This window comes from Schistosoma haematobium, chromosome 4 (genome assembly GCF_000699445.3).
Source record: "Schistosoma haematobium chromosome 4, whole genome shotgun sequence".
In the NCBI taxonomy this organism is placed as follows: domain Eukaryota; kingdom Metazoa; phylum Platyhelminthes; class Trematoda; order Strigeidida; family Schistosomatidae; genus Schistosoma; species Schistosoma haematobium.
The window spans coordinates 36379711-36406243 of record NC_067199.1 but is presented as its reverse complement, the minus strand read 5'-3'; the positions used below and the strand labels follow the sequence as shown (position 1 = coordinate 36406243).

The 26533-nt window shown below is 37.8% G+C and overlaps 1 protein-coding gene across 1 annotated transcript in view; it reads right to left on the bottom strand.

Annotated features, from left to right (window-relative positions):
* Nucleotides 1-26533, bottom strand: part of DHX38 (Pre-mRNA-splicing factor ATP-dependent RNA helicase PRP16) — a 39885-nt gene that overhangs the window by 2429 nt on the left and 10923 nt on the right. The window contains exons 8-16 of the mRNA XM_012937036.3: nucleotides 23750-23963; nucleotides 22585-22647; nucleotides 20948-21103; nucleotides 15886-16033; nucleotides 9316-9478; nucleotides 8155-8658; nucleotides 6263-6456; nucleotides 4970-5116; nucleotides 353-3957 (exon numbers count right to left, since the gene is read on the bottom strand). Of these exons, the coding sequence (XP_012792490.1) occupies nucleotides 3876-3957; nucleotides 4970-5116; nucleotides 6263-6456; nucleotides 8155-8658; nucleotides 9316-9478; nucleotides 15886-16033; nucleotides 20948-21103; nucleotides 22585-22647; nucleotides 23750-23963 (1671 nt within the window). The 3' untranslated portion in view covers nucleotides 353-3875. The remainder of the gene's footprint in view (nucleotides 1-352; nucleotides 3958-4969; nucleotides 5117-6262; nucleotides 6457-8154; nucleotides 8659-9315; nucleotides 9479-15885; nucleotides 16034-20947; nucleotides 21104-22584; nucleotides 22648-23749; nucleotides 23964-26533) is intronic.

Sequence of the window (26533 nt, the reverse complement as noted above, 5' to 3'; positions counted from 1 at the left end):
AAGTTACAAGTATTTACATAGTACACATACATAGCCGTCAATCGTCCATTTGGAACTTTCGGTGTGTTATGTCAACGTTGTGCTTTCAGTACACTGAAAGTCTTCGCTATGCCTGACAACTGTTGCAACTTGGACGCCACGTTCCGCTACACACTACTTACAAACATCCTTGTGAATAGCATCCATTACACTATAATTGTTAAGTTGTATATATAGCATACTTCAAAATGCTTTTCTTTTTAAACCAGTATCCGTTACAAAGAAATAATAAATATGTTAAGTTCGTTAAATTTACTTATATGACACTCGGGAAAAAAAGTGCTAATAATCATAATTAAAAAGTACAACATACTTTCTTTTTCGAATTCCTCAAATTCTTTGTCATCTTTTAAAATACCCAAAGCTTCTTCAACTTGTTCAGGATCCTGCAAATGTTCACTCGACTAAATCGAAACAGTATTTGTGAAGAAAAAAAGTAACAAACAGGATATGAAATTAAAGGGAAAAAATCTCTCAAAATACACTGAAGTATTTATACAGTAGAGCTCTTCATGAGTATTTTTAGGAATATCTCAATATATGATACATAAATGACAATCTTATTCATTCAATAATAGGCTAGTTATAGTAAAATGGTCTGTAATATGGTAAATCAATTGACCAATTTTAATATTCATGCCCTTAATACACCACAACAGAATTTTTAACTGAATAAAACATGAGTTCTTAAAATATACGACTGATAACGGTCAATAAAAGGGTGTTTGTTTTAACTCAGTAAATTAACAAGACGTATACTATTTCTAAATTTCAGTAGAGACGACACCCGCTAAGGATGTTAACATACCCAGTTGACGAATTCCAAACAGGACGAAACACATGTTTTGACTATTCAGCAGTTGGTCACAAAATTTACGGAGCAGTCAACTAGTGTGAAAGTAAAGAAATAATGGTATAAGTATAGTGTACCGACGGCCTTGAGTTCACCAACCTAAATTAAGATGACATCTCAATTGTTTTGCGTAAAGTTTAAAGTGGGGTGATAAATAACGTGTATGTTAATACTAACCTAGTGGAAAATGACGATATTTGGTTTTTGGAGTGTTTTAAATCAATAAAAATACGCATTACGCAACGATAACGTAAATCTTAGGTGGTGTTTATGCTAAATTACATGACGAATCTACTCTAAAGAAGATTGTGTCAAAATAGTTACGTCATCGATTGTGTAGTCAAAAACGTTTGGTGACGCTAAGTAATGTTTCCTTTTCACACTCACTCTAAATCCCAGACCTAAGTTTCTCAAGTTTGTAAACAAAAGGGTGACAAAGCACTGGATCATAGCTAATGTCAGTTTATGATGAAAATCTTAACCTTAATTTGTAAACCCATTTCAGAACTCCAGCTTCACTCTTAATACGTCATCCTGACCTTTTTGCATTATCGCCGGTGTCAATTGGTGACAAAAACTCTATGGAGTGATAGCCTTGAATTACAACATTAGCCCGATACGTAATATGCGAAACCTAACCTTTTCCATTTACTACGAAGAACAATTTGGCATCTGAAGGTTGATTATTGAGATCAAAGCTATTATTCCACTGTTATAGTGTTTCACTTTCCTGTCAATTGTTTTGTATCTAGGTAGCGTTTCCTGACTACCTGATAAATCCCTCCAAGTTGTTAGTATATTATACGTTTACCGAAATTAAAACTTGATACATCCAAAAAAGGGGTCTTAATTAAACAGGATGATGAATGAAGATGAAAGAATTCGGAATATCTGTTAAGTGTAGTCTAGGATCACGCAATACCATACAAAATAAGTACGCTGCTAATGTTCACTATTCAGCTGAAGACGAAAAAAACACAAAGAAACTGAGAATTTGAAAACCAATGATAGAATAAACTAATATGATAAACAGCTTAATATAAACTACTCTTAAAATAACGGACAGTATTTTCTATATATATAGTCATTTTTAGCTATTAGTACATAACGTGACTAGGTTCAACGCTTATTATTGGAGTGAAATGATACATGATACACATATCTAGAATGCCTACTAATCATATGGTTATTTTTATGATCAAAATCAATTCAGTCAGTACGGAAATTGCAAACATGTAGCAGCATTTAATATATCCTTACAGCTCAAAGTCATTGGAATATAGGGAAGATGTACTGAATGTCGGTGATGAAATATAAGTGTTTTAAAAAAATTTCGGCAGTTTCGTCTGCAATTATAAATCCTTGTAACATTTTGAAACCTAATTTAGCTAAATGACCTATTGTGTCTATCAGATTAATTTTAAATTACAATATAATCAGTGGCCTCATTACATTTATTCAGTCAGTTATAATCAACATAGAGACTAGCACAAATGCGCGTTAGCCCAAGTTGTTATATCACATCAGTACGAGAAGAAAAACAAGAGTTAAACTAATAATAGTATCATTGGTAATGAGAAAGACTAAATATTATTTGAAAAGGTATATATATAGGAATGAAGAAGCTCAAATTCTACATGAAGACAAAGAGTGGATGAATGTTTAACACTGTGATAACCGATTCCGAGTTATAACAGCCATTATCTTTAACCACTGGTTGTGAGGGCTCCAATCAATTAATGTGCGTTCACTAACACGAGTCACATCTACTAGACCATATATAATTACTCTTATTCAGCTAAAATCTACACACAGAAATCGAAATTAGTTTGATAATTACGTTGTGTGATTGTTACGTCACTTGAGACAATCAACCAAATAACAATAACACGGTGAATCTAACTCACTCTTAATTATCTTCAAAAACTTATTTCATATGCTTATTAGAACACTGTATAGAACAATCGTGCATACAACCAACAAAACAACGCTGAATATAAATGAAGAGCAATGATAGAGAAGATATACAGCTCAGGTGATTGTTTTTTGTAGTTTTGTGTTCATCATCAGGGGCTATTTCGTGAAAGCGCTAATGATGTTGTTCAAGAAAATACTGAACGCTCCCCAACTAAACAAATTGACCTAGAGAATATAATACCAGCAAAAACAAAATCGTTCCACAGATTTACAGAACTTCAGAAATCTAAAAGTGTCGAGAAACAGTTGTTTGTCTACCTTTAAGACTCTAGACACACCTTTAGGTATTATTACTAAACCTGACAATTTCAAATGAACTCTACAGTGAATAGAATGTTCACAGTAAAATGATGATATAGTTATGATATCCCAATGAGTAGTTTTACTACTTACACTAGGTCATGAAATATCAAAAATTCATCTTTCTACTCATTGGGATATTACAAATATAATATCATTTTGATATTAAGGGTTGAACTAGTTTTTTTTTTGCTGTTAATAGATCTATATTTCTAGTTTTAAACAAACCATATCTATCTTGTTAATTTGATTTCCTAGTTAAGAAGTATGAAATGAAATGATTAACATCATAAAGTATATGCTTGTCCAGTGCTTCCAGGCTTTCCATAGTGGTCTAGCTTCAATTGACTTATGATCTCAACTATTGAAATTATTACAATCTCTACAATAACCCTGTACTTAGCAAACATCACAAGGTATGTATAATATCGAAGTTGTATTAGATCAAATGACAGAATTATTTGATGAAGGATTACTCTTACAGAAATAATCCATTTAGGTGTAACTACGAAACAATCAGATTAACTACACATGCAAGTACCATATATAGATTATTGTAATTAATAATAATAATATTAATAATAGAATAAGAAGACAAATTGTGGTAAGATAAATATATTTGAAAGATGAACTTTTAATTTATATTTGAAAATATTTTACAAAAATAAAATATGTACATTAATTAATAATCGTACAACAGATATGATTATAAACCAAGTCTACTGCCAGGACGTTTAGACACCAAAGGAGTACCAGGAGTGCGCATACCAGGTGTAATTATTGGTCGCCTGTAGAAAAGAGAGATAAAAAGAAAGTGGAGGAAAATATTTTAAGTTTTTTCCTTTAGAAAAACCATATGAAACTCATATACAATAGAGACAACAAAAGGTTTTTGATACAAGGTAAAATAACACTTTTGAAGGCATGGGAAGGGAAGGAGAGGATAAGCAAAAAATACTTCAGCGAGAGGTAGTTGCTGGTGTAGAATCAAGTTAGGAAAAAAAGTTGTAAAGCAGCCAAACCAAATCGTAGCATTACTACATGAAGTTGTTAACTGTTGAACTGAGCCGTGTAGTTGGATAAAGATTACCTTGTAAGAGTTCGCTCGATTATCGTAACTAATGACTGAAAACATCGTGTGGAATAGCTTACAATCAGTCGCAATGACGCAGATGTATTCACTCTTTATCTATCCTTAGATTTTAGGTGTTAAAATTATCATACGCTTTTTATTACACCAATACTCATCAACGAGTATATACAGCTACGACTTCCCAGTGTTTAATAATACAAAGTGATGACATTGAAATGGTAGGTAGGTTGACGGTAGATAATCAGCACCAAAGGACTAGACAAAGGTAATATTGGTCACCATTTAGTGACCAATCATTTGTAAATATCTGAGTCCTACAAGCGGTCAGCTGAGGGGCGATTACCTTAGTGGCAACATCTCAATCTGTAAAGCTGAGTGACGTGGTTTCTAAGTTCACATGGAGCATTAAATCCCACAAGATTGCACGTATCTCTTAATGAGGACGAATCCCAATAAGTACAAGACCTACGTTCAAGGTTTCCCGTCAACTACGTTCAACCATTTAGCTTTTTAAAAAATAGTACACCCGTAGTCGAGTCAGTCAAACTAGTAGCTGCATTACAAGTTGGCCGATAAAATCCAACCAGATAACATTGGTCACTACTCTTTAGTCGATTAAATGCAGAGTGACTATTTAGGATAACTGGAAAAAAATAAATATTGAAACAAGATTATCCTAAACAAGAATTAACAGATGGTTTACTTACAAACGACTTGAACCAATAGATGCTGAAAGTTCTTCACGTCGACGAGAAAGCTGTTCTTCAGCCAGACGCATTTCATTTTCCATTTCTACGAGTTGTTCTTCAGCTTGTCGCTTTCGTTCCAACCGAGTAAGGTTAGGATCTTTAACACTGAAAAATAAGTGAAAAAAGTATTGAGTGAATGTGTTACACATAGCATAACATTAGCAATAAATTATACCAGGTGAATAAGACTAACTGAATAGTAGTCGGACTGGGATTGTGTTGTAACCCTATTAGAAATAAGGGTGTGCATAAACATTAGATCAACTATAATATGAAACCATACTAATTATACAAGGTATTATTTTCATTGCAACCACAAAGTAAAGCTCTAACAGAGAATGGGAAAATAAGGGTAGGGACCGACAAAGAAGTTCACCCTTGTTATGTGGGGAATATTGTTCATTAAATTAAAAAAATTTTACGACTAAACCATAAAATGAGATCAAAAGAGAACCAGTTTTGTAAATGATATTAAAGGATACGTCGGAATCCGGATGTCGTGTCCACTCCTCTTTGCAGAATCAACGATTTAAATGACTTAATTTAACTTGTACTTATGCCACGCTGGTAGGTACTCCTGAATGCGAAGTGGTCTCGAGGAAAGACCAACATACCTAGCTGAGTTAGAACAAGATAACTAGTGTATGCACATTGAATTTGTCAGTCTTGGCAACTCATCTTACACATAAAGGCGCATATAAAAGGGGAACTGTGTCATTTTACGCTATCAGTTCAACTGCGCCTGCGAAGCTAGCTATGCAGGTCATCCATCGAGGCCACTAATTCGCACTCGGAAGCATTTAATTGTGTGGATTAGTAAAGGTTAGAAAAGTCAATTACGTTATCAGTTTTGCAACGAAGAATAGTTTTATTACAATATATTCTACATGGCGTAATAACTGTATTCATATCACCTTGACACTCCTACTTCTATTCTTATACTGATAACCATCGAATCACTTTACAATGCACACAATGAAATATGAATTTATAGCATCCAATAGGGGTTTGCCTTAGTTAGATAACGCTTGAAGAGCAGGAAGCACTAGAAAGCTATTTCGATTCCAGGTGGGGTCGTAACGAAACAATTGTTCAGTGAGTTCTGGTTTTTAAAGGCTATCTGACTAAGGTCAATCCATGTTGTAAACTATGAAGCTCAACAATCTCCACAAACTTCTCATGCTACAAATACGATTTTAGTCACATACTGATCGAAAAACAAAAACATTAGGAAATGTCAATTTAATTTACCTGTAAAACATAGGACCAACTTTAGCTAGCCAATTACCATCGACAGATGTAACACATTGCATATATTCTTTTGTTGTCATAATTAATTCATGATAAATAACATAGTCTGGAGTGTAACCCATTCCATATAGAGCACTAGTTGGATGTAGATGACAAGGCATACCAGTCCGTAAATTCACATATTCACCTAAACCCTGAAAAATTGATTTTGTTTACAAAAAAAATTTTGCGTCATGAAAAGTGCTGAAGAAATTTATTAATCATTATGTGAGTAAGAAACTCATTAGATCATACATCATGAATAATCACGATAATTAGCAAGAGTTGTGTTGATCAAAGATTTATCTTACTATTTGGAGTAGTATTAGGCATCAAGGAGCACCGAACAGCTAATTCATCCTGTTATGGGACAATTCACCAGTAGGTACCCACGACCATACTGGAGATTGAGACTAGAAGCTTCAAGTCTTACGACTGACACTTAATCATTAGAATCACTGAGTCGAATTCCAATCTGTTTGCCACACAACGACATGTCATTGGTGGAAACAGTTTTAATCTCTACATATTTGGACTTCATCAGTCATGACATACATTACTTAACCAAAAAAAAAGAAAAAAACTGAGAGAAATCAATCTTGCACTATTTACTATCTTTTAGTAACTAAAGCCTTAGCGTCATTTTCGATGAGAATTCTTCTTCAACATAATGAGGAACGTCCATTGCTGAAACTCTGCAGAAATTCCGAATACAGTGTGTAATGAGCTTCAAGTAAACATTTAATTAACACGTTAAAAGTAGAGAAACTCGAAGAACAAGTTGATGAATAGGTTCGTTCAGAGGTTTATTCGTAAATATACTCAACAATGTGGGAATAACTTAACAAAAAAATTAAATAATAATCTGAGGTGGCAACCATGAATTAAATATTCAATGTGATACGGGTATATTATATGAACAAAGAAAAACATTGACCCGGGAATGAAATTATTGTCTATAAATTGAGTCCTAAATATGTCCAACACAACCGCTCGTTAAATCTCTTCCCGACAAACTTTATTTTCTCGTTATAAAAACTCGACAGTTATGATCTCTGTTCTTGTGTTATCTAAGTCAAAGCATACTCTTGGCAATTTTATCACAAACTAATCCATATGTATGTGGATTCGCCATAATACAGCTCAAAATCTATATGCAGAAAAGAGTAGTCTAAAGATGCTATGCATTGATCACCTTAATTTGAAATTAATTTATAAAATATCTAGGTTATTTTAAACTACACTAAATAAAATGATGATATGAAGTTAGTTGTCCTCATGAAAGGATAGCAGTTGGAAAACAAGACAGTAGTCGACGATAAATATTTTGTACTAGTTTTTGACCAGATTCTTAACAATATATCAATACCAATTCGAAACAGAATAGAACTTGTGAAATTCTGATCATAAACAGAACACGGTAATCCATGTGGTCAGTTTCAGTGGATTTATGAAATAGTGAGAAAACAAGTTCACTGATTGATTCTCTGTTCAGCCATGAGAATATGCTCAGCAAAAGTATTATAAATTAGGATGCAACATGTAAATTCGATGCCCTTTGGCTTTTAATGGTTCATCAGGTAATCTCCAAAAACATTGTTTGAAACACTGTGATTGACTACTTAAGTGTTACAGGAGCCCCGAATTCACATAATCATTGCCAGTTCACTAATTTATACAAAGCAATATAACCGTTTAAAATTTTTCAAATAGGTTTAGATGGGATTCGACTAAAAGAATTCTTCACCGGTAGAAATATGTGAAAAAAGGAAACATTAAAGTCAATATCCCACTTCCTTAAAATCAAGTGATCATTCCACAAGAAAATATAAAAGACGTAATTCAGACTTTACCTTGATACGAGCAGCTTGATGGAAGAAAGTAGCACATAAACATTCACGCACAACATCCCAATCACTGCCGATCGATTGTAAATTCATGTTGTGTTGTTCCATGATTTCTTTCATTTGTTGTCGAACCTCACGAATTTTACGCATAGCTTTTAAGTGTAAAAAGTGTTTTGCACAAAATGCTGATGAGTAACCTGATTTACGCCACTGAGTGAAAACGTTCAATAGTGTTAAATGATCAGATTCTGGGACTTGGAATTTCTCTCTTGCATTATCTGATTCTTCTTCACGACCTTTTGGTCTGTAGAATACACTTGGCACAGAGAGCATTGATACAATGGTCAGAATCTCTTCAGAACAATTCATATCACAGGAAATAATTAATAATTTAGACAAAGCTGGATCCAATGGAAATTCAACCATTTGACGACCTAAATTTGTTAAACTACCAGTATTATCAAGAGCACCGAAAATCCATAGTTGATACATTGAATTCAATATGTTATCCTACAAATATTCAGAACAATGCACCCCAATTCCAATTAAGGTACACAAAAAAAAACAATAAATTGTAACAATGTAAACACATAGAAACAGAATTTTTTGTTCGACTATTTCTTTTTATTGGTTTTAACATGCAAGCAGTATTTTTAAAGTAAAACTACTTAGAATATCAAAGAAGAGTCAAATATGGTAACTTATGAGTACTACAGCTATAAATTACAAACTAATGATCTGAAATAATGACCAACTTATATCCTTTACAAAATAGTATCGTATGAATAATTTAGGAATGTTAGTAGAATAAAACCATTATTGTTGAAATAACTAGAAATTACTTCTAGTCATACGTAATTTATCCCATGATTAGTGTTAACACCTCTAGCTAACTAAAACTGTGTAACAAGGAGAAAGATTCGAGCCTATAGTATGAGAGTAGTTTGAGAATTGAATGAACAAGCTGAATATTCAAGTTAATCATAAAGAATAGACGATAAATGGGATGAGTGAGTGCACTCTTTTAAAAGTGAATTCCCAAACAGCTCTTAGTAGTTCAATACAAACACTAAAAATATGTTTTACATATTTTTCTCAACACTTTCAATAAAATTTCAAAACTGTAAGGAATTTTCGATTTATAAATTTTTGGTAAACTAGATATACCTGTGGAGGAGCATCCATGAAATGAAATCGCATTAAATCTTGAACACCCAAAGATTTTAATAAGAGAACAACATTGGCCAGATTAGTTCTCTGAATTTCTGGAACAGATGTGATAAGCATTTCATCTTGAAACTGACTTATAGTGTATAAACGGTAACACACTCTAAAAACAAAATGTATAATTGGAAAGAATAAACATAAAAATTTGTAATATCATTAAAAATTTAATGATAAATCAGTGACTAAATGTAGTTTCAGAAAAAAACTAGCTTCAACATGTAAGATTGATTGTTGAAATTTCACTTACGGAATATATTAACAACAAAACACTCAGTGGATAAGTCACTTTCTTAGAACTGTGATTGTTATCAGTTTTGGAGATGAGAGTGTTATGTTCTATGACCTGTCAAATATCATGTGACAAATTTGACAGTCAGAATACCAACTTCTGTGACCTTGTCCCCTGGGCTAAACCAATGATCCATCGAAAAGCACTAGCAGCCTTGAGTCAACTCCGAGTCCTTATTGGTCCTCTATATAGAAACTTCTCGCCTAGCCCATCCCGTTCAGTCCAGAACAGAAATATCAGCCTCTATTATACGAATCGTATATTTCAGACACGCGATTTACTTAAGAATGGCAAATCGTATAACAGTAGCCAATAGGTCAAATGAAAGCTTATGATGGAAGGAATATGAATATACATATAATCTTGTTACTTAATAATTACCCAATAAGAATATATGTAATAATAGTCCATAAATAATTCCTAGAAGTTACCATTCATCTACTCTTCGTTTGTATATAACGGAGAGCAAATGTAAAATCAACGAATAAGTAAAAACTGGTATATTATGGATTGTCATATCAGAAAGTTATACCTATAAAACGAGCTAATATTCACCATAGTTAAAACATAAAGAACTAGTTGGGCAGCAATGTCAAGTGAAATGTAACCCGAAATGCCGGATAGTGAAAAACACAAATATAGTTAAGTTTATGGCTTGAAGTGAAATGACTTACAAAAATATGCACCAGTTATTTACTAAACTAACAGAATGATGACTGAAAGTGTTAGTGACGTTGTATTTCGAGAAAGTTGCCGATAAGAACAATCATTAATTGAAATATTTTTAATCAATATTGAAAGAGACATCGTGTGGTGCGTGCTACTTATACTGATATAAGTAGTATATAACGTGAGTCAAAAGAACGTTACGTCTGGCAGCAGAAGATGGAGAAGATCAAGAAAAGAAGGGCGAGAAAACAATGGAATTTGTAAGAAATCGCATGAACAATGAAATGCGAGACAATGGATTGATGTTTGCAAAAGCAACAGTCCGGTTTGATATGACAGAATAATATTTTGCAAATTAACGATTTACTATATGGTTTTTCTATTTTACCAAGTAATTCTGTAATTTGTCCTAAATACAATTGGGTTGTCCTCACCCGTATTCTCCTTCACTACATTTGGTGTCGCTGCCTCTACTAAGGATGAAGATTCCATGGCCGAAGGAGTTTGAGGACGGAGATGTGCTGAGCTTCCTGAAGGAGTTTGAGGCCGTGGCGGAGCTGGTGGGAGAGAAGGAGCCGAAGCTGGTGGTGCTGGGGACGCTTCTGAGAGGCAGGGCGAAGGCTGTGTATGACAGCTTGGACGGTGCTGGCGGGAAGACGACATGGGAGACAGTCACGGGGCGGTTGGCGGCGGAGTTTGACAGCCCGGTGGACAGGGAGGACGCGCCGCAGAAGTTCCGGCTGGCGAGGTTGCCGGTCGATGGTGACCCACTGGTGCTGGCCGTGGGGCTTACCAGATTGTTGCGCCGTGCGCTGCCGAGTCTGGATGAGGAGTCGGAGGCACAGTTGTTGGCGTCACAGTTTGTTGAGAGTGTGCCTGCCACCGTCTCCCAACAGCTGAAACTGGTGAACGCAGCGTAACCGATGGATATCAGTGAACTGGCGAAGGTGACTTGTCAGCTGATGACGTGAACAGTAGCTTCGGTCGGGTGCGAAAAGCAGGAGATGAGTAATGTCGAGAAGAAGATTGAGGAGCTGGAGCGTGAGATTGCAGCAATACGAGTGAACAATAAAAGGAACGATAAATGTTACGCTTATGGAGGGACAGGACATTGGAAGATAAACTGTCCAACAAGACGAAGACGCAGATATGTTAGACGTTACAACGAGTGTTCTTTCTATCCTAGGAATCTGGGGATTGTTGCGTTAGTAGACAGAGGGGCAGTATATACGAGAGTGAACATAAATGAGCGAGATTTAGTTTGTCTGATCGATACGGGTGCAGCAGTATCGTTAATAGGCAAAGAGCAATGTAAGAGAATCAAGCCGTGTACATTAGCTGTCCACACGATAGGGGGCCATATGTTAGAGGTGTTTGGCGTATCTAACAGTATCGTAAAGTTGGGGGATGCTGAGATAAATTTTCCGTTCGTCGTAACCACAAGCTTATCGAGACCGATATTAGGAGCAGATTTCCTAAGAGAAGTAAAAGCGATAGTTGACTTAAGAAGCGGTAAGGTGGTCACGAAATATGGTTCATTGACAATACACGAAAGTAGCGAAGTGGCTGAAATAAGAGTTGCAGCGGATGTCTCGTCAAAGAAACCAAACATTCACGAGTTATGCAAAAAGTATGCGAAACTATTCACTGGAGATGGGGAGCCGTATGGATTTTGTGACAGAGTAAAGCACGAAATACCGATAAAGAACAGTCGAGTAAATATATTTGCAACACGTCGTGTCCCGGTGCATTTAGAGGCCGAGGTAAATCGTCAGGTCCAGGAAATGTTAAAAGAAGGTATAATTGAGGAAGCGGACAGCCCATATAGCTCGCCGGTACTCTTGGTAAAGAAACCAAATGGAAAGTATAGATTTTGTGTCGACTTCAGAGAATTGAATAATATAACAGACCTGAAGCCTTGTGCAATGCCAACAGTGGTGGAAACATTAGATCGGCTACAGAATGCCACGGTGTTTACAGTGCTGGATTTACGGTCGGGTTGTTGGCAACTGCCTATAAAACAGAGTGATCGAAGCAAGACAGCGTTTACTGTACGTGATAAACAGTATCAATTTAAACGAATGCCGTTCGGGTTGGCGGGTGCACCGTTCACGTTCAGAAGATTAATGACACTACTGCTCAAGAATCTAGATAATGTCGAGGTATATGGCGACGATGTAGTTGTGTACAGTCAAACAGAAACAGATCACATCAAGCATGTGGAAGCGGTCTTAAAGCGAATTGACGAATTTGGACTTCGGATTAATAAGGACAAGTCGCAGATAGCGAAAAGTAGCGTCACATTGTTGGGACATAAAGTGGGAAATGGAGAAATAAAACCATTGCCGGAGAAAATTCTTACCATAAAAAATATTGCAGTACCTAATTCGAAAAGGAAGTTGAGACAGTTCCTGGGAAGAGCGGCGTTCTACAGTCGGTTTGTCAAGAATTTCAACGAAATAGCAGCACCCTTATATAAGTTATTGAGCAGCACCAAGCTTACGTGGACTGACACTGCCGAACAAACGTTCAACCGAATCAAAAACATGCTAGACGATCGCCAGATGACGCTCAGACTGCCTGAACCGGGAAGACTGTTTACAGTGGCCACAGACGCGAGTGATCATGGTATAGGTGCTGTGTTGAGTCAGGCTGATAGAGTGGTGGAATATGCGAGTCGCGTCCTCACACCCGCTGAACAGAAGTATTCAACCATCGAAAAGGAGTGTTTAGCGATCGTGTGGGCAGTGGAAAAATGGAGACCATACCTCTTAGGTAGACGATTTCACATTGAGACCGACCATAAACCCCTGCAGTGGTTGAAAACAGCAAGAGACCCCCGAGGGAAGTTGGCGCGATGGATGATACGCCTGCAAGAATACGATTTCAGTATCGGCCATGTTCCAGGAAAAGAAAACGTAATGACGGATTACTTGTCAAGACCAGACATGGAAGCCGACCTGCCATTAACAGCATACGCGGTGAATAGTTTAGAGGGAGACCCATTAGAACTCGTCCGGCAGCAGAAAGCTGACCCTAACCTTCGAGAGGTAATCAGAGTGATAAAAGAGGGAGCAGACGTAGATAAACGAACAATGGACAAGGAGGTAATAACGCTGCTTCGGCAAAAGGAACGACTGAGAGTGAACTCATATGGATTGCTGACCTGGCAGGACGATGATGAGAATTGGGTGGCGGTGATCCCGAAAGACTGGCGGCGTAAAGTGACACACGAGTGTCACCAGGTAGCACATACAGGCATCGCAAGAACGACGGACTTACTACGACAAAGTGCATACTGGCCGAGCATGAGAGACGATGTGGCTAAATACGTGTTAACCTGCCAGCAGTGTCAGCTAATGAAAAGCGATCGATACAGACAACCGCCATTACAGTCAATCCCAGTAACCGCAGTCGGTGATCTATGGTCGGTGGATGTGATGGGACCGTTTCCACAGACGGCGAGCGGTAACCAGTACCTGTTAGTGATGACGGAACATGCTACACGTTGGGTAGATGCCGTACCCATTGCAGACCAGCGGGCAAGGACAGTGACCGAGGTGGTAATCCGGCATATTGTAGCGTGTCACGGAATACCGAAGATGATATTAACTGACCAGGGTCCCTGTTTTGAAAGTGACGAGTTTAAAGCCCGTTTAAAGGAGTTTGGCATCAAGAGAATACGAACTACACCGTATCATCCTCATACAAACGGGCTTACAGAGAGAAACAATCGAACGTTAAAGGAATGGTTAGCATCAAAAGGAGGAAATTGGGAGAAAGAGTTACCATTGATTTTGCTGGCACATCGTTCCTCCACACAAGGAACAACCAAGAAGTCACCTTTCTTGCTCATGTATGGAAGACAACCACGACTTCCAATGCATAATAAGACCTGGCCACAACAACAGAAGTGGACGACAACAAGGTTAAGAAAAGAGAGGAGAGAGGCAATAAGGAACGTGGAAAAGAAACAAATATCAGACACAAAGAAGGCAGAACAACAGAGGAGAACGTGGAAACCCTTTGCAGTGGGGGACCTAGTAAAGTGTAGAGAACGAAAAAGTAACATAGCAGGGGGAGCAGGGTCGGGGAAGCTGGCCCCAAAATGGGAAGGAGCGTATGTTATCACGGAGAGACGCGGCTCGGTCTACACGATCCGGAGAGAAGACAAGCAGAAGCGCGTAAATGCTAGTCAACTACAGAGATGGTTTCAAGATCATCATGGGTGTGAATCACGAAAAGTACCAAAGAACACAGCGGTACGGAGATCAGAAAGACTACGACAGCAACTTGTTAAAAGGGGGGACGAGTGTGGTGCGTGCTACTTATACTGATATAAGTAGTATATAACGTGAGTCAAAAGAACGTTACGTCTGGCAGCAGAAGATGGAGAAGATCAAGAAAAGAAGGGCGAGAAAACAATGGAATTTGTAAGAAATCGCATGAACAATGAAATGCGAGACAATGGATTGATGTTTGCAAAAGCAACAGTCCGGTTTGATATGACAGAATAATATTTTGCAAATTAACGATTTACTATATGGTTTTTCTATTTTACCAAGTAATTCTGTAATTTGTCCTAAATACAATTGGGTTGTCCTCACCCGTGTTCTCCTTCACTACATCGCATAGTAGATTTGCTGAAAGTAAAAATTCTTCTTGAAAAACAAGACTGATACTTAACATACAAATGTGGTTGTCGGGTAACTCTTCAACACTCGTTAATACTCAGCTTCGATAGCGTGCAAACTACAGTATAAAATTATCACCAATAAGGTTGGAGAGTGTTTATTAAATGCAATCTGTTATAATGAAGATTTATAACTTAGGTGAATAGCTTCAGTTATGTTGTGTTCTCTGAGCTGGGTGATTTATACTGACAAAAAGACAACATTAAGAGATTACAAATGTAATATCATCCACTAAATTGTACCAACTGAGACGAACTTTACAGTGGACAACCCATCTATCTACACACACACGAAAACAAAATGACAGAAAAACAACGTGACATATTATCACCCATATCATTGGACGCGGAAAACTACAGGCAGAAAGTCGACTGAGAAAACATCGATGAGACTCAAAGAGTTCGAGAGAATTTCTGGATGGATGGCAGTTAGATCAATGAAAATATAGAGATCCATTACATTCACTAAACTGTACAGAAATAGTCAACAACCAATTACGTAACCATGAGTCAACATAGCAAAACACTCGACAGGAATAAAAAGGTAAATAAAGGTAACCGGACACCTCCGAAAACAACCATTCACAGACAAGCTCATCAGAACTGAGTGATTTAACGCTTATGAATTATTAACTAAACATCTCATTTCTACGTAAAGTAAGAGCTGGTGACATTGCCCAGAACAACAGTGAAACTTTCCGTACATAACTTCCCAGTTGGTAGAATACAAAAGCATCGACTGAAAATATTGTAAATACCAAATAAAACGGTTAAAGCATACCACATGTAAGGACAACAAAACAGATTAAATTCGATTTATGATAGTATTTTTCCAAACTGAAGTCTATAAAATACCTACCCTGGACCAGTTCTACCAGCACGACCAGCACGTTGATTAGCATTAGCTTGACTAATTGGAAATATTTGTAATGCATCCATACCAATTTTAGGGTTGAAAACTTTCAATTTACAATAACCACAATCGATCACATAACGTATCCCATCAACTGAAAATCAAATCATATACAAAAAACATTGGTTCAACTTATTACTTTTTTCATTACGTTGAATAATATATGAAATAATAATGATGAAGGAGAGATTTTAGGAAAAATGTGCAAAATGTAAGGAAGAAGCAAAAGACAAGTGATGTATGAATATCAGTTAAAGGTTGTAGGGATTGTTGAATTTGATTGAAATTATGAACCGATCAACGTTAGACCAACATCGAAAAACCTGGAACCACTGAACAGCCGTTTCGGCCTAGTATTGGACCCTGCACACGACAATCGAACCCAGGACTTTCGGTCACACGCACGAACGCTTAACCTCTAGACCACTGAGTCGGTTATGAATATACATATATATGTTCTGCCATTTTCAGGAGATATCAAAACAGGATTTAGTAACACCATTAGACGAAATAACAGGGAGTGTGATTTGATGAATAAATTTCTTGTAACACAAAGATTTTTTTATTTCTGCTAATTATTCTGTTGATTTTTTTGCTGGTACTTTCATTTTAACTCATACCAAAAAATGGGATTGTGAACCCCTGTGTAATTCGACTAACTACGACTCAGCATACTTCTAAAGAAATGAGATTGTAAGGCAGAGGAAAGCTAGCAATTACTAAATTAAAGAGTATCATAAGTCTATGAAGTTATTGACTATTGATCTGAACCGTGTCGATAAATGTATGGTAATACCTCAATGAGATCCACGAGATAATCGTGATGAATGGCTGAAGATGTTGTGTGATATGATACAAGAGCAGTCGCATTCACTTTTTATATTCTTCTACATTAATAAGGTTTAGCATTATTCCACGCTTTTTGTTTCGGGATTATATTACTGATTTTTAAACTATATTCAATATCTTTAGTTTCTTTTTCTTACGACCACTAATATTTGTATTATTTCAAAGTGTTAATGTTTAGTTTTCTCTTGCTTTGTTGGATGTGGTGTAGCGACTTGGATTAATGTGCACGTTGATCATAACAGATCGATAACCGCCCTCATACCTCTAACAGCACTCAAGACCACTGTATTCATAATCAACCTTCCTCTTCAATTCCTATTATTCCTCCTACATCGACTTTCAACCCTAAACTTCCTCCTTCGACTTCCTCCTCAAGTGTCATCATAGCCAACGATTCTAGTGCTCAAAACCCTGTCCCAGGTCTACTGAAACCTCGCTCCAAACTACACATTGGAGCCTTCAACGTACGCATCCTATGCCAAATCGGTCAGCAGGCTTCCTTGGCTAAAACCCTAGAGTCTCTTTCCATTGATGTATGCTGTGTCTCCGAAACACGCATACAGGATTCCAGTGTGGTCATTCACTTGACCTCACCTCGGCAAAACGGAGAGCCAACGAGATACACCGTACGTGTATCTGGTGACCCGATGGCCAGTTCTCGTGGACTGGCAGGAGTAGGCATAGCACTAAGCATGAGGGCGGAACAAGCACTGCTAGAGTGGATCCCCGTCAACAGTCGTCTATGTGCTGTTCGGCTAAACGGCTCCGTAAAAACTCGGAAGGATAGGGACACACGTCGTTGCCTTTTCGTCGTTTCTGCCTACGCTCCCACTGACTGCAGCTCAGATGATGTGAAAGATGAATTTTACAGAAAGCTGTCCTAACTTCTTCAGAAAGCTAAACGCTCAGACATAGTACTCGTAGGGGGTGACTTTAATGCTCAGATAGGTAGCTTACACCAAACAGAAAGGCATTTAGGTGGATATTTTAGCATTCCGGCACAGCGAACAGACAATGGTGACCGTCTGCTGCAACTGTGCTCAGACAATCGCTTATTTTTAGCAAACAAATTTTAAGCATAAGAAGAGACATCGTCTAACATGGCGACCCCCTACACCAAACCAACGATGGACTCAAATAGACCATATTGCCATCAGTCATCGTTGGAGAGGGTCGGTAGAAGATTATCGCTCATTCTGGAGTACCTGCTTGGACTCCGACCACGCCCTAATACGGGCACGCATCTGCTTGCGCCTCACCGGACGCAAAAAAGCCACATTAAAAAGACCCATTGGAACTGAGTTGAGTAACGAGAAAACCAAAAATAGGTTCCAAGAACAACTGAGTTCACACTTAGGTAGTTCTGAAGACGAGGCTGACCCAGATGTTGCTTGGAAAGACATACAAGCAGCTGTGGAAGCAGCAGTGACATCTATTAGCGACTTAAACCACAGAGTTACAAAGAACCAGTGGATTTCTTCAAAGTCTATCACACTGATAGATTCTCGCAAACTCGTCCCATCAGGTTCCGAACATGATGAAGAGCGACAACAAATCAGATCTAGGTTAAGAAAAAGTCTAAGAAACGACCGTGAGCAGTGGTGGGCAATGAAAGCAAAAGAGATGGAAAAGGCGGCGACTATAGGGAACACAAGACAGCTTTACAGACTAATAAAAGAAACTGGAATTAGTAAGTCAAGTGTAAGTAAGATTATTTCGGAAAAGGACGACACCCTCATCTGCTCCCAGTCCAGACGTTTAGAACGATGGGCGGAACATTTCAGAGAACAGTTCAGCTGGCCTTCAGCTACTCTACAACTACCCTCCATTCCCAGACAGCGTGAATGGAACATTGAAGTAGGTCCCCCAACTCTCGCTGAAGTTCAAAAGGCTATAGTTAATCTGAAACGAGGAAGGGCAGCTGGTCCAGATGGATTGGCTCCAGAAGTCTTTAAGGATGGTGGTCCAATTTTAGCGACTAGGTTGACTAATATTTTAGCTAAAATCTGGGAGTTAGACGATATCCCATCTGACTGGTCACAATCACTTATCGTCCCAATATATAAGAAAGGGTCAAAATCATCCTGTGACAACCATAGAGGGATTAGTTTAACTAATATAATATCTAAAATACTAGCCTCGATAATTATCAGACGCCTAACTAAGACTCGTGAACTGCATACACGAGAGAACCAAGCTGGCTTTAGACCTGGTCGTGGCTGCATCGACCACATATTCACCATTCGTCAGATTCTAGAACACAGGCGTACTTATCGGCGTCCGACAATGGTGGTCTTTCTCGACTTAAAAGCAGCATTTGACTCGGTAGACCGCGAGATTCTGTGGCAGTGTCTGTCATTGAAAGGCGTACCCCAGAAGTACATAAACCTTGTAAAGGCTCTTTACTCGAACACTACTAGTCGAGTCAGAGCTTATGGCGAACTTTCATCTACCTTTGCAACCTCAAGTGGTGTCCGTCAAGGATGTCCACTTTCCCCATTTTTGTTTAACTTCATCATAGACCTACTGATGGAAATAACATTCTCTTCGACTGGATTCTCGGGTATTGACCTTCTTCCAGGAGGTCCACTTATCGACTTAGAATACGCAGATGACATAGTCCTGTTTGGTGAAGACGCTGACAAAATGCAGAGTCTTCTGGTAGCACTGAGCAACAATGCCAGAATGTTTGGAATGCGCTTCTCTCCCTCTAAATGCAAGTTGTTGCTTCAGGACTGGTCTGCGCTAACACCTGAACTAAGGATAGGGAGTGAAGTAGTCGAACGCGTTGACAACTTCACATATCTTGGAAGTCTGATTAGCCCTAATGGGTTGGTATCGGACGAAATCTCAGCACGGATTCGAAAAGCTCGTTTTGCTTTTGCTAACTTACGTCACCTATGGTGAAGGCGAGATATCCATCTATCAATAAAAGGACGAGTATACTGCGCGGCAGTCCGTTCTGTTTTAATTTACGACAGCGAAACATGGCCATTAAGAGTAGAAGACACTCGTAAGCTATTAGTATTTGACCACAGATGCCTTAGAAATATTGCTGGCGTCTGCTGGGATCACCGGGTAAGTAATAGTGAGGTTAGACGCAGGATATTACGAAATGATGGTAAATCAGTTGATGAGGTTCTGAATCTTCATCGACTGAGATGGTTGGGCCACGTGTTACGTATGCCTGAACACCGATTACCACGACGTGCAATGCTATCCGGTATTGGAGATGGTTGGAAGAAAGTTAGGGGCGGCCAAACCAAAACGTGGCATCAGTGCTTGAAGTCACTAACTTGTAGTCTGAGCCATGTTGGTAGATGCAGACTACTTGGTTGGGGTCCGCGTGACTATCGTAACCAATGGTTGGAGACTCTTGGTGACATGGCTCAGAATCGATCACAATAGCGTCGGTGTATACACTCCCTGTCTTCCCTTAAACTAAGATATTAAAATCGCTTCATATCTTTCTTTCTACGAACCAATTCTTTCTTCTTGTATTATATCTCTATATGCAATCTTTCTCTTATATATTACCACCTTTGACATAACCACTGCTATGAATCCGGTGTTCATCTTGTTGTGCTGATGCGGTATGGCAACCTGGACCGATGCACATATGTGCCTGGTCCTACGTCGTAGCTGACTGACTGACTGACTTTAAAACATTGATCAAATCATTAGGAATAATAGAAAGAAATATGCCAAAGAAAAACTTTCATTCAATGAACTTCCTGTTACCTTTATAAAGAGTGTAAAAGAAAATTACAGCAAGATTATTGATGGTTTCTATTCTGAGACATGTCTAACGATGTCTCAAGCCACTGAGTTGCGCTGTCTCTAAGACTCCAAGTTAGGAAGTAGCAATAAGCCGACAGATGCTAGTACTATACAGCCTCTTTTATATCACAGCACCGTGTCATAAACTGGCCATATTAAGTACGAATAACTCCTCGGATCACTATTCAAGATATGTAAATTCTAGGAAAATATTATAATAATAAGTAATTTTTCCAGTATGATTCATCTTTCGTAATTGGACAGTATGAAGCTATTCAACTTAACAGACTGGTCTACTTCAATGTTTGGGATCCTGACAGATATACACAATTCGTCCAATTAAACGTCAAAAAGAAAGCATAAAATAACAACAACCTACCAGTTAATGAGGTTTCAGCAATATTTGTTGCCACGACACATTTTCGGACACCATTTTCAGCCTTCATAAATATTTTTGCTTGAAGATCGCTCGGTAACTGAGAATAAATGGGGAGTATGGACAGTGGAGGAGCTTCATCCAAGTTACTCAAACGTTCTGAAAATTACAACAGGGTGAAATACAGATGAGATAAAAAGATTATTTAAATCACGCTTGTAGGAAATAATTAGTGTTTACTTGGTAAGAACTCTACAGGAACAACATTATTCATCATTAGACAAGAATTTTATCTTAATATGACATCCAACAGCAACTATCTAGCAATATTATTTACGACCTACTCGATTTTCGGCACTTCTTGTCTCCATATGATCTAAACAATTGCTAATTATCCTTTTCGAGTGACTGTTACCATGTTTATGCAACAATGCCTCACATATATCGAATATGTTGCTATCATATGTTTAGAGAAAGTTTGACGTCGAATAGTATTAACCGAAAAGTCTACACAAACCGGTGTGACAGGTTTTATCGAGCCGGAAAATAAGTATAATCATAATAACCAGACTCGCTTTAGTTACTACCATATGTTTGATTACAGTAAGGAATTTTCAGCAATAAAATATTCAATATGACAACAAAACTATCATTTTATAAGCAGTTAACTTGTGAATATTCTTTAAAAAAATTATGCATAAAAGTGTTCAAACAATGATTAGCTGCCATTCATATTTATCCGTCATTGTTTATGATTATTATTGTTTCTGTGAAACATTTTACCGTCGTCAAACATATTTTACGCGTGAATTCTATAGTAGTTATTTCTTGTTTCTTCAATTAGAGGAAATATACCAACCATCGTGGTGGGACTTCATAGTTATTTTTTCTCATTAATTAAATTCACATGTTGTAAACATCCTATTCGGTCGTGCAAGCGCAACTGGTCAATAGATCTGTGATAATAACCACATGTTTGGAAAAATGGCAACACTCTAATTTGAGCAGACCTCGGTGTAGACATAACATGAAAAAACATTTGAATTCGAGTTCAATAATGAGAGGGTATTTAATACTGTCGAATAATAACAATAGGCTATTATTATGATAATCATTTCAGTGCACACGGGAAGATGCAAAGAAAAAAAAACTAGTATTATGGGTTTATGAAGATTATTCAAGTTTGTAGTTTACATACTAGACTGACACCTTAGTTAGATAACCATTGTAAACCAGGAAGTACTGGACACTTATTTCGTCTAAGTATGGGAATTCTCAGCAGTATGTATCCAAGACGCTGTCGACGATCGAATATACGGCCTTTAGGTCTCGCAGTAAGCACCTAACACTTATACCATTGAGCCGACATACAATGTTCAACATTAACAAATTAAGTCAATTTGTGATATTACACAACCACCATTCAGTAACACGGGTGAAGTTATAAATGGTATGCAATTACATGCGAACTCAAAGATCTAAAAGTTAACTGTTTTTCCCAAAAACTTAATAGTCCTGGGTTCGATCGCTGGTGGATTCCTAGATGCACATTGTTGAAGAGTCCTATACCAAGGCTGGTTTTCAATAGTTTTCTAAGCCCAGTCGATGACGTAAATGAGAAAAATGTAATAACAACTGACCAGCAATTAGTTCACATGTCACTTCAATATCCTCTTGACCAGGCATAAAAATGAGTATATCACCTGGATAAATGAAAAAGAAATGAATGATTGAAACATTAAATGTATTTACAGCAATAAACGACTTAATACTACAGAAATTATTTCTTCCAGACATTTCTAACATAAATATAACTCGTGACTTATTGTTGAAATATTACACAAGTTTTAATTACGAAAACTTGACATTCAAATAAGCAGTAAACTAAGAGTATCCAAAAGTTTACGACGACTTAGCAATACACAAAATCTTTCCTCTCTGGTATCGACTTTAAGACTTGGATAATGAAATTTTGTAAATAAAAGAACAATATACTGATTAGCTAAGTATAGACGAGTCTGAGAGAGTAGGAGAAACGTCCATTATTTGTTTCATTTGTCAATAGTCCGAAATATCAGAGGAGATTTTCGAGAGATGTCAGGTTTGATTTGGATCAAACCTACAAAAAGTCTTCGTTTTAATTTTACGTAGCCTGCGTAAAGAAAATGTAAACAGATAGTACATACTTTTCCATCATTCATGTTAAATAAGTTAGAATTAAAAAGATAAGTTTAAAACACTTGTGTTTCAGTTATAACCAACACAGAACTTAACACATATGTGGATCGGTTCAAGTTGCCATACCAAGTTAACATAGTGAAATGAAATCACCACGACAAATATCAGAATATTAACAATATTAATAATGGTAGAAAAAAATAAATATGGTCAAAATGATTCTAGGAGAAGAGAAAGGATGAAATAATTTTAAAACTCAATATTTAACAACAGACATAGGGTGAATGATATCGTAATTGGTTGTGCGAGCTATGTCACCCAAAGTCTTCAACTAATGGTTCGGATGACTGCATGGACATCCAACAGTCAGTGACTTTATGGATTGGTGTTATGTTTTGAAGTGGTCGCTCCCAGATTCCTTTCAATTTACTTCTACATCAGTAAACGTCGCCTGTCGAGCTAGGTGTAACATGTCCCAACCAATCCAGTTGATAACGATTCACTCTTTCATCATCCAATTTACTGTCTTCACTTAATACCCTAAGTCTCACCTCAGTATTGAATTCGTTATTCAGTCAAAAACAAACTAATTATGATATCAAATGTCTATAACAAAAAAAGATTTACCATCTGTTGGTGAGCCTAAATGGACCTGAATTGCTTGTTTCACAGATGCATCTACATAATCCATTACTGTTGTTTTACTGAATTGTGTATCAACAGGAAATGTTCGGCCAGGTATTCGAAAAATAGGACAATCACCGAAAAACTGAGCAAATCTTTCTGCGTCCATTGTAGCAGAAGTGATTAAAAGACGTAAATCATTACGCCTACTAACAACCTGAAAATAATACAGACACATTAACTTAATGAGTATTCATTAGGCAAAATAGATTTACGACAACATTACGCAAAACAAAATACAGTGATGCCTTGACGACCAAGGCGTTCAACTTATAGCCACCAAGTCTCAGGTTCAAACCCCGCCCCACCTACTTTGGCTTAAGCAACCGGATATCATTACTAGCTCTTACACTTGAAGGGTGGCTCGAAGCCAAATGCACTAAAATGTGCCGGGTAAATAAGCTAATAAACGAGTCTAGAACAATAAGAGTGGTGATTCAAAATTCAATAAAGACTGCAAACTATATCTGATTATTTCTCCAGAGTGAAAACTTTTGAAAAATACGGAGATTTACAATTCTAATACTGTAATATGATGTCCATGAATAACAGCTAAAATGAAGTAGTAAATAATATATACAATTATCGTTAATTGATTGGGAATTCGTGAGATCATTTCAATGTTTGTATTTAAGTGTATTTTTTAAAGTCCAGTAACGCTAACAATAATTACGACGGGAACGACTTTGTAATAACTGACCTTCCCTGCCAGGGAAGTCCTACTTACTGCTTTCTCGCAGCGAGGGTCTTGTTTACAAAATTGAAAGGACGAAAAGCGATTGTTCAGAGCTTTACCCGGGTTGGTGGATGCGGAGATTCCACCTAGGGAAGTTAGAAAACCCTTATTCCACACCAATGGTGCTCATGAACTCCAGGATCCTGAGGGAACAAATGGTGTATGAACAAATCGTTGGCCACCGGCTGCCATGGGACTGCATCTCCTTATGTTGCTCCACTGTCTTGTGGATTAGGCCTCTAGGCCAAAGGCTTGGGGTGTGAACTCCTAAGAAAACCACCTGCTTCGGTTTGGGTACCCGAGTAGTATCATAGCCCACACACACATCAAGCAACTTATGTGGCGCATATGTATTTGGTGCCCCTTTGTACCAATATTTATGTGTTCAAATAAATAAATAAATAAATAATAAATGAAAGCTCTGTAATTAGATAATCGAACTCGGAGAACCATTAAAAACACAAATAGGATATTTACGAAATACGTTCGCACTAATTTACGAGTCCGGTGGGAAAACAATTAAGATTTCCAACTGTTATATATAATGCCCAACAGGCTTCTTAGATAACATTTTGGATAGTAAGGTAAGGATGGCAAATCAATTGATGAAGTAGTGAAACTTCATCAGTTGAGATGGCTGGGACACGTGTTACGTATGCCCAACCACCAACTGCCTCGACGTGCGATGTTTTACGGTGTAGGAGTAGGTTGGAAGAAAGCTAGGGGCGGTCAAACCAAAACATGGCACAAGTCCATGAAGTCACTGACAAGTGGTCTGAGTCATGTCGGTAGGTGTAGACTACCTGGTTGGGGACCGCGAGATGATAGCAACCGATGGTTAGAGACCCTGAATGACATGGCTCAAAATCGTTTGCAATGGCGCAGGTGCATACACTCTTTGTGTTCTCCCAAATTTTGATCTCCTTATTCCTCCTTGTCTCTTTTTTTTCTCTTCCCAAATGTATTTCACTGTATTATACTCTTTAAGTAACATCTCCAAACACTAACCAATCGTTAGTCACCGGCCTCCATGGGACTGCATCTCCTTACGATGCTCCTCTGCCTTGTGGATCAGACCTCCAGGTCGAAGGCTCGGGGAGTGGCCCCTAAAAAAACCACGTGCTTCGGTTTGGGCACCCGGACAGTATCACAGCCCTCACACATATGGAATGAGATTTGTGTGGCGTATATGTATTTGGTGCCTCATTGTACCAATGTTTATGTGTTAAAATAAATAAATAAATAATCTTTCCGATTACTGCTTATACTCTTATAACCTCTACCACGACGGGATTTGAATCGACCAATGCATATCTGTGCTAATGTGGTGTGGCAACTCGAACTGATGTACGTACGCACGAAGTCCTACGTTGTTACTGACTGACTGAGTAGCTAGCAGTCTAGCCTAGAATGAGTGTTTAGTTTTATTTGCGACTCATTAGCTGGATCTTATCAATAGGACATTGTGTAACGACTACGTAAGCAATCTTGAGGTTAGGCAATATTGGTAAAGCGGTTGATAAGGTTACGAATTTTGAAAACCCGAAGTTGTTGGGACAGGTGTTACGTGTGCCTAACCATCATGTATCTCTATCTACATTGTCAACTGATGTAGTAGTGAGCCGGAAAAAAGCTTAGAAGCCCAAACCAAAATGTGGCATCAGTTCATGACGTCACTGATTATACAAGTAAGCCGTTTAGGGAGATTAAGACCATCTGGTCAGGGTCAGAGTAATAACTCCGATAAGGACTTTGAAACTTTGAATAGATCACAATGACGTGTATCCATTCGCCATCTTCATCCAGATCTTGAGTTCAAGTATTCCTTCATAGACACTCTTTCATTTTGTATTTCCGAACCACATTTTCAATGTTTATCCCTTTTCATTGCTGCTACATTATTCTGATTCCTCAGCTCTTTATCTTTTTAAATTTGATTCTTCCCATTGATGTGGAATGGCAGTTTGTACCAACGCACACTTTCGGCGGAC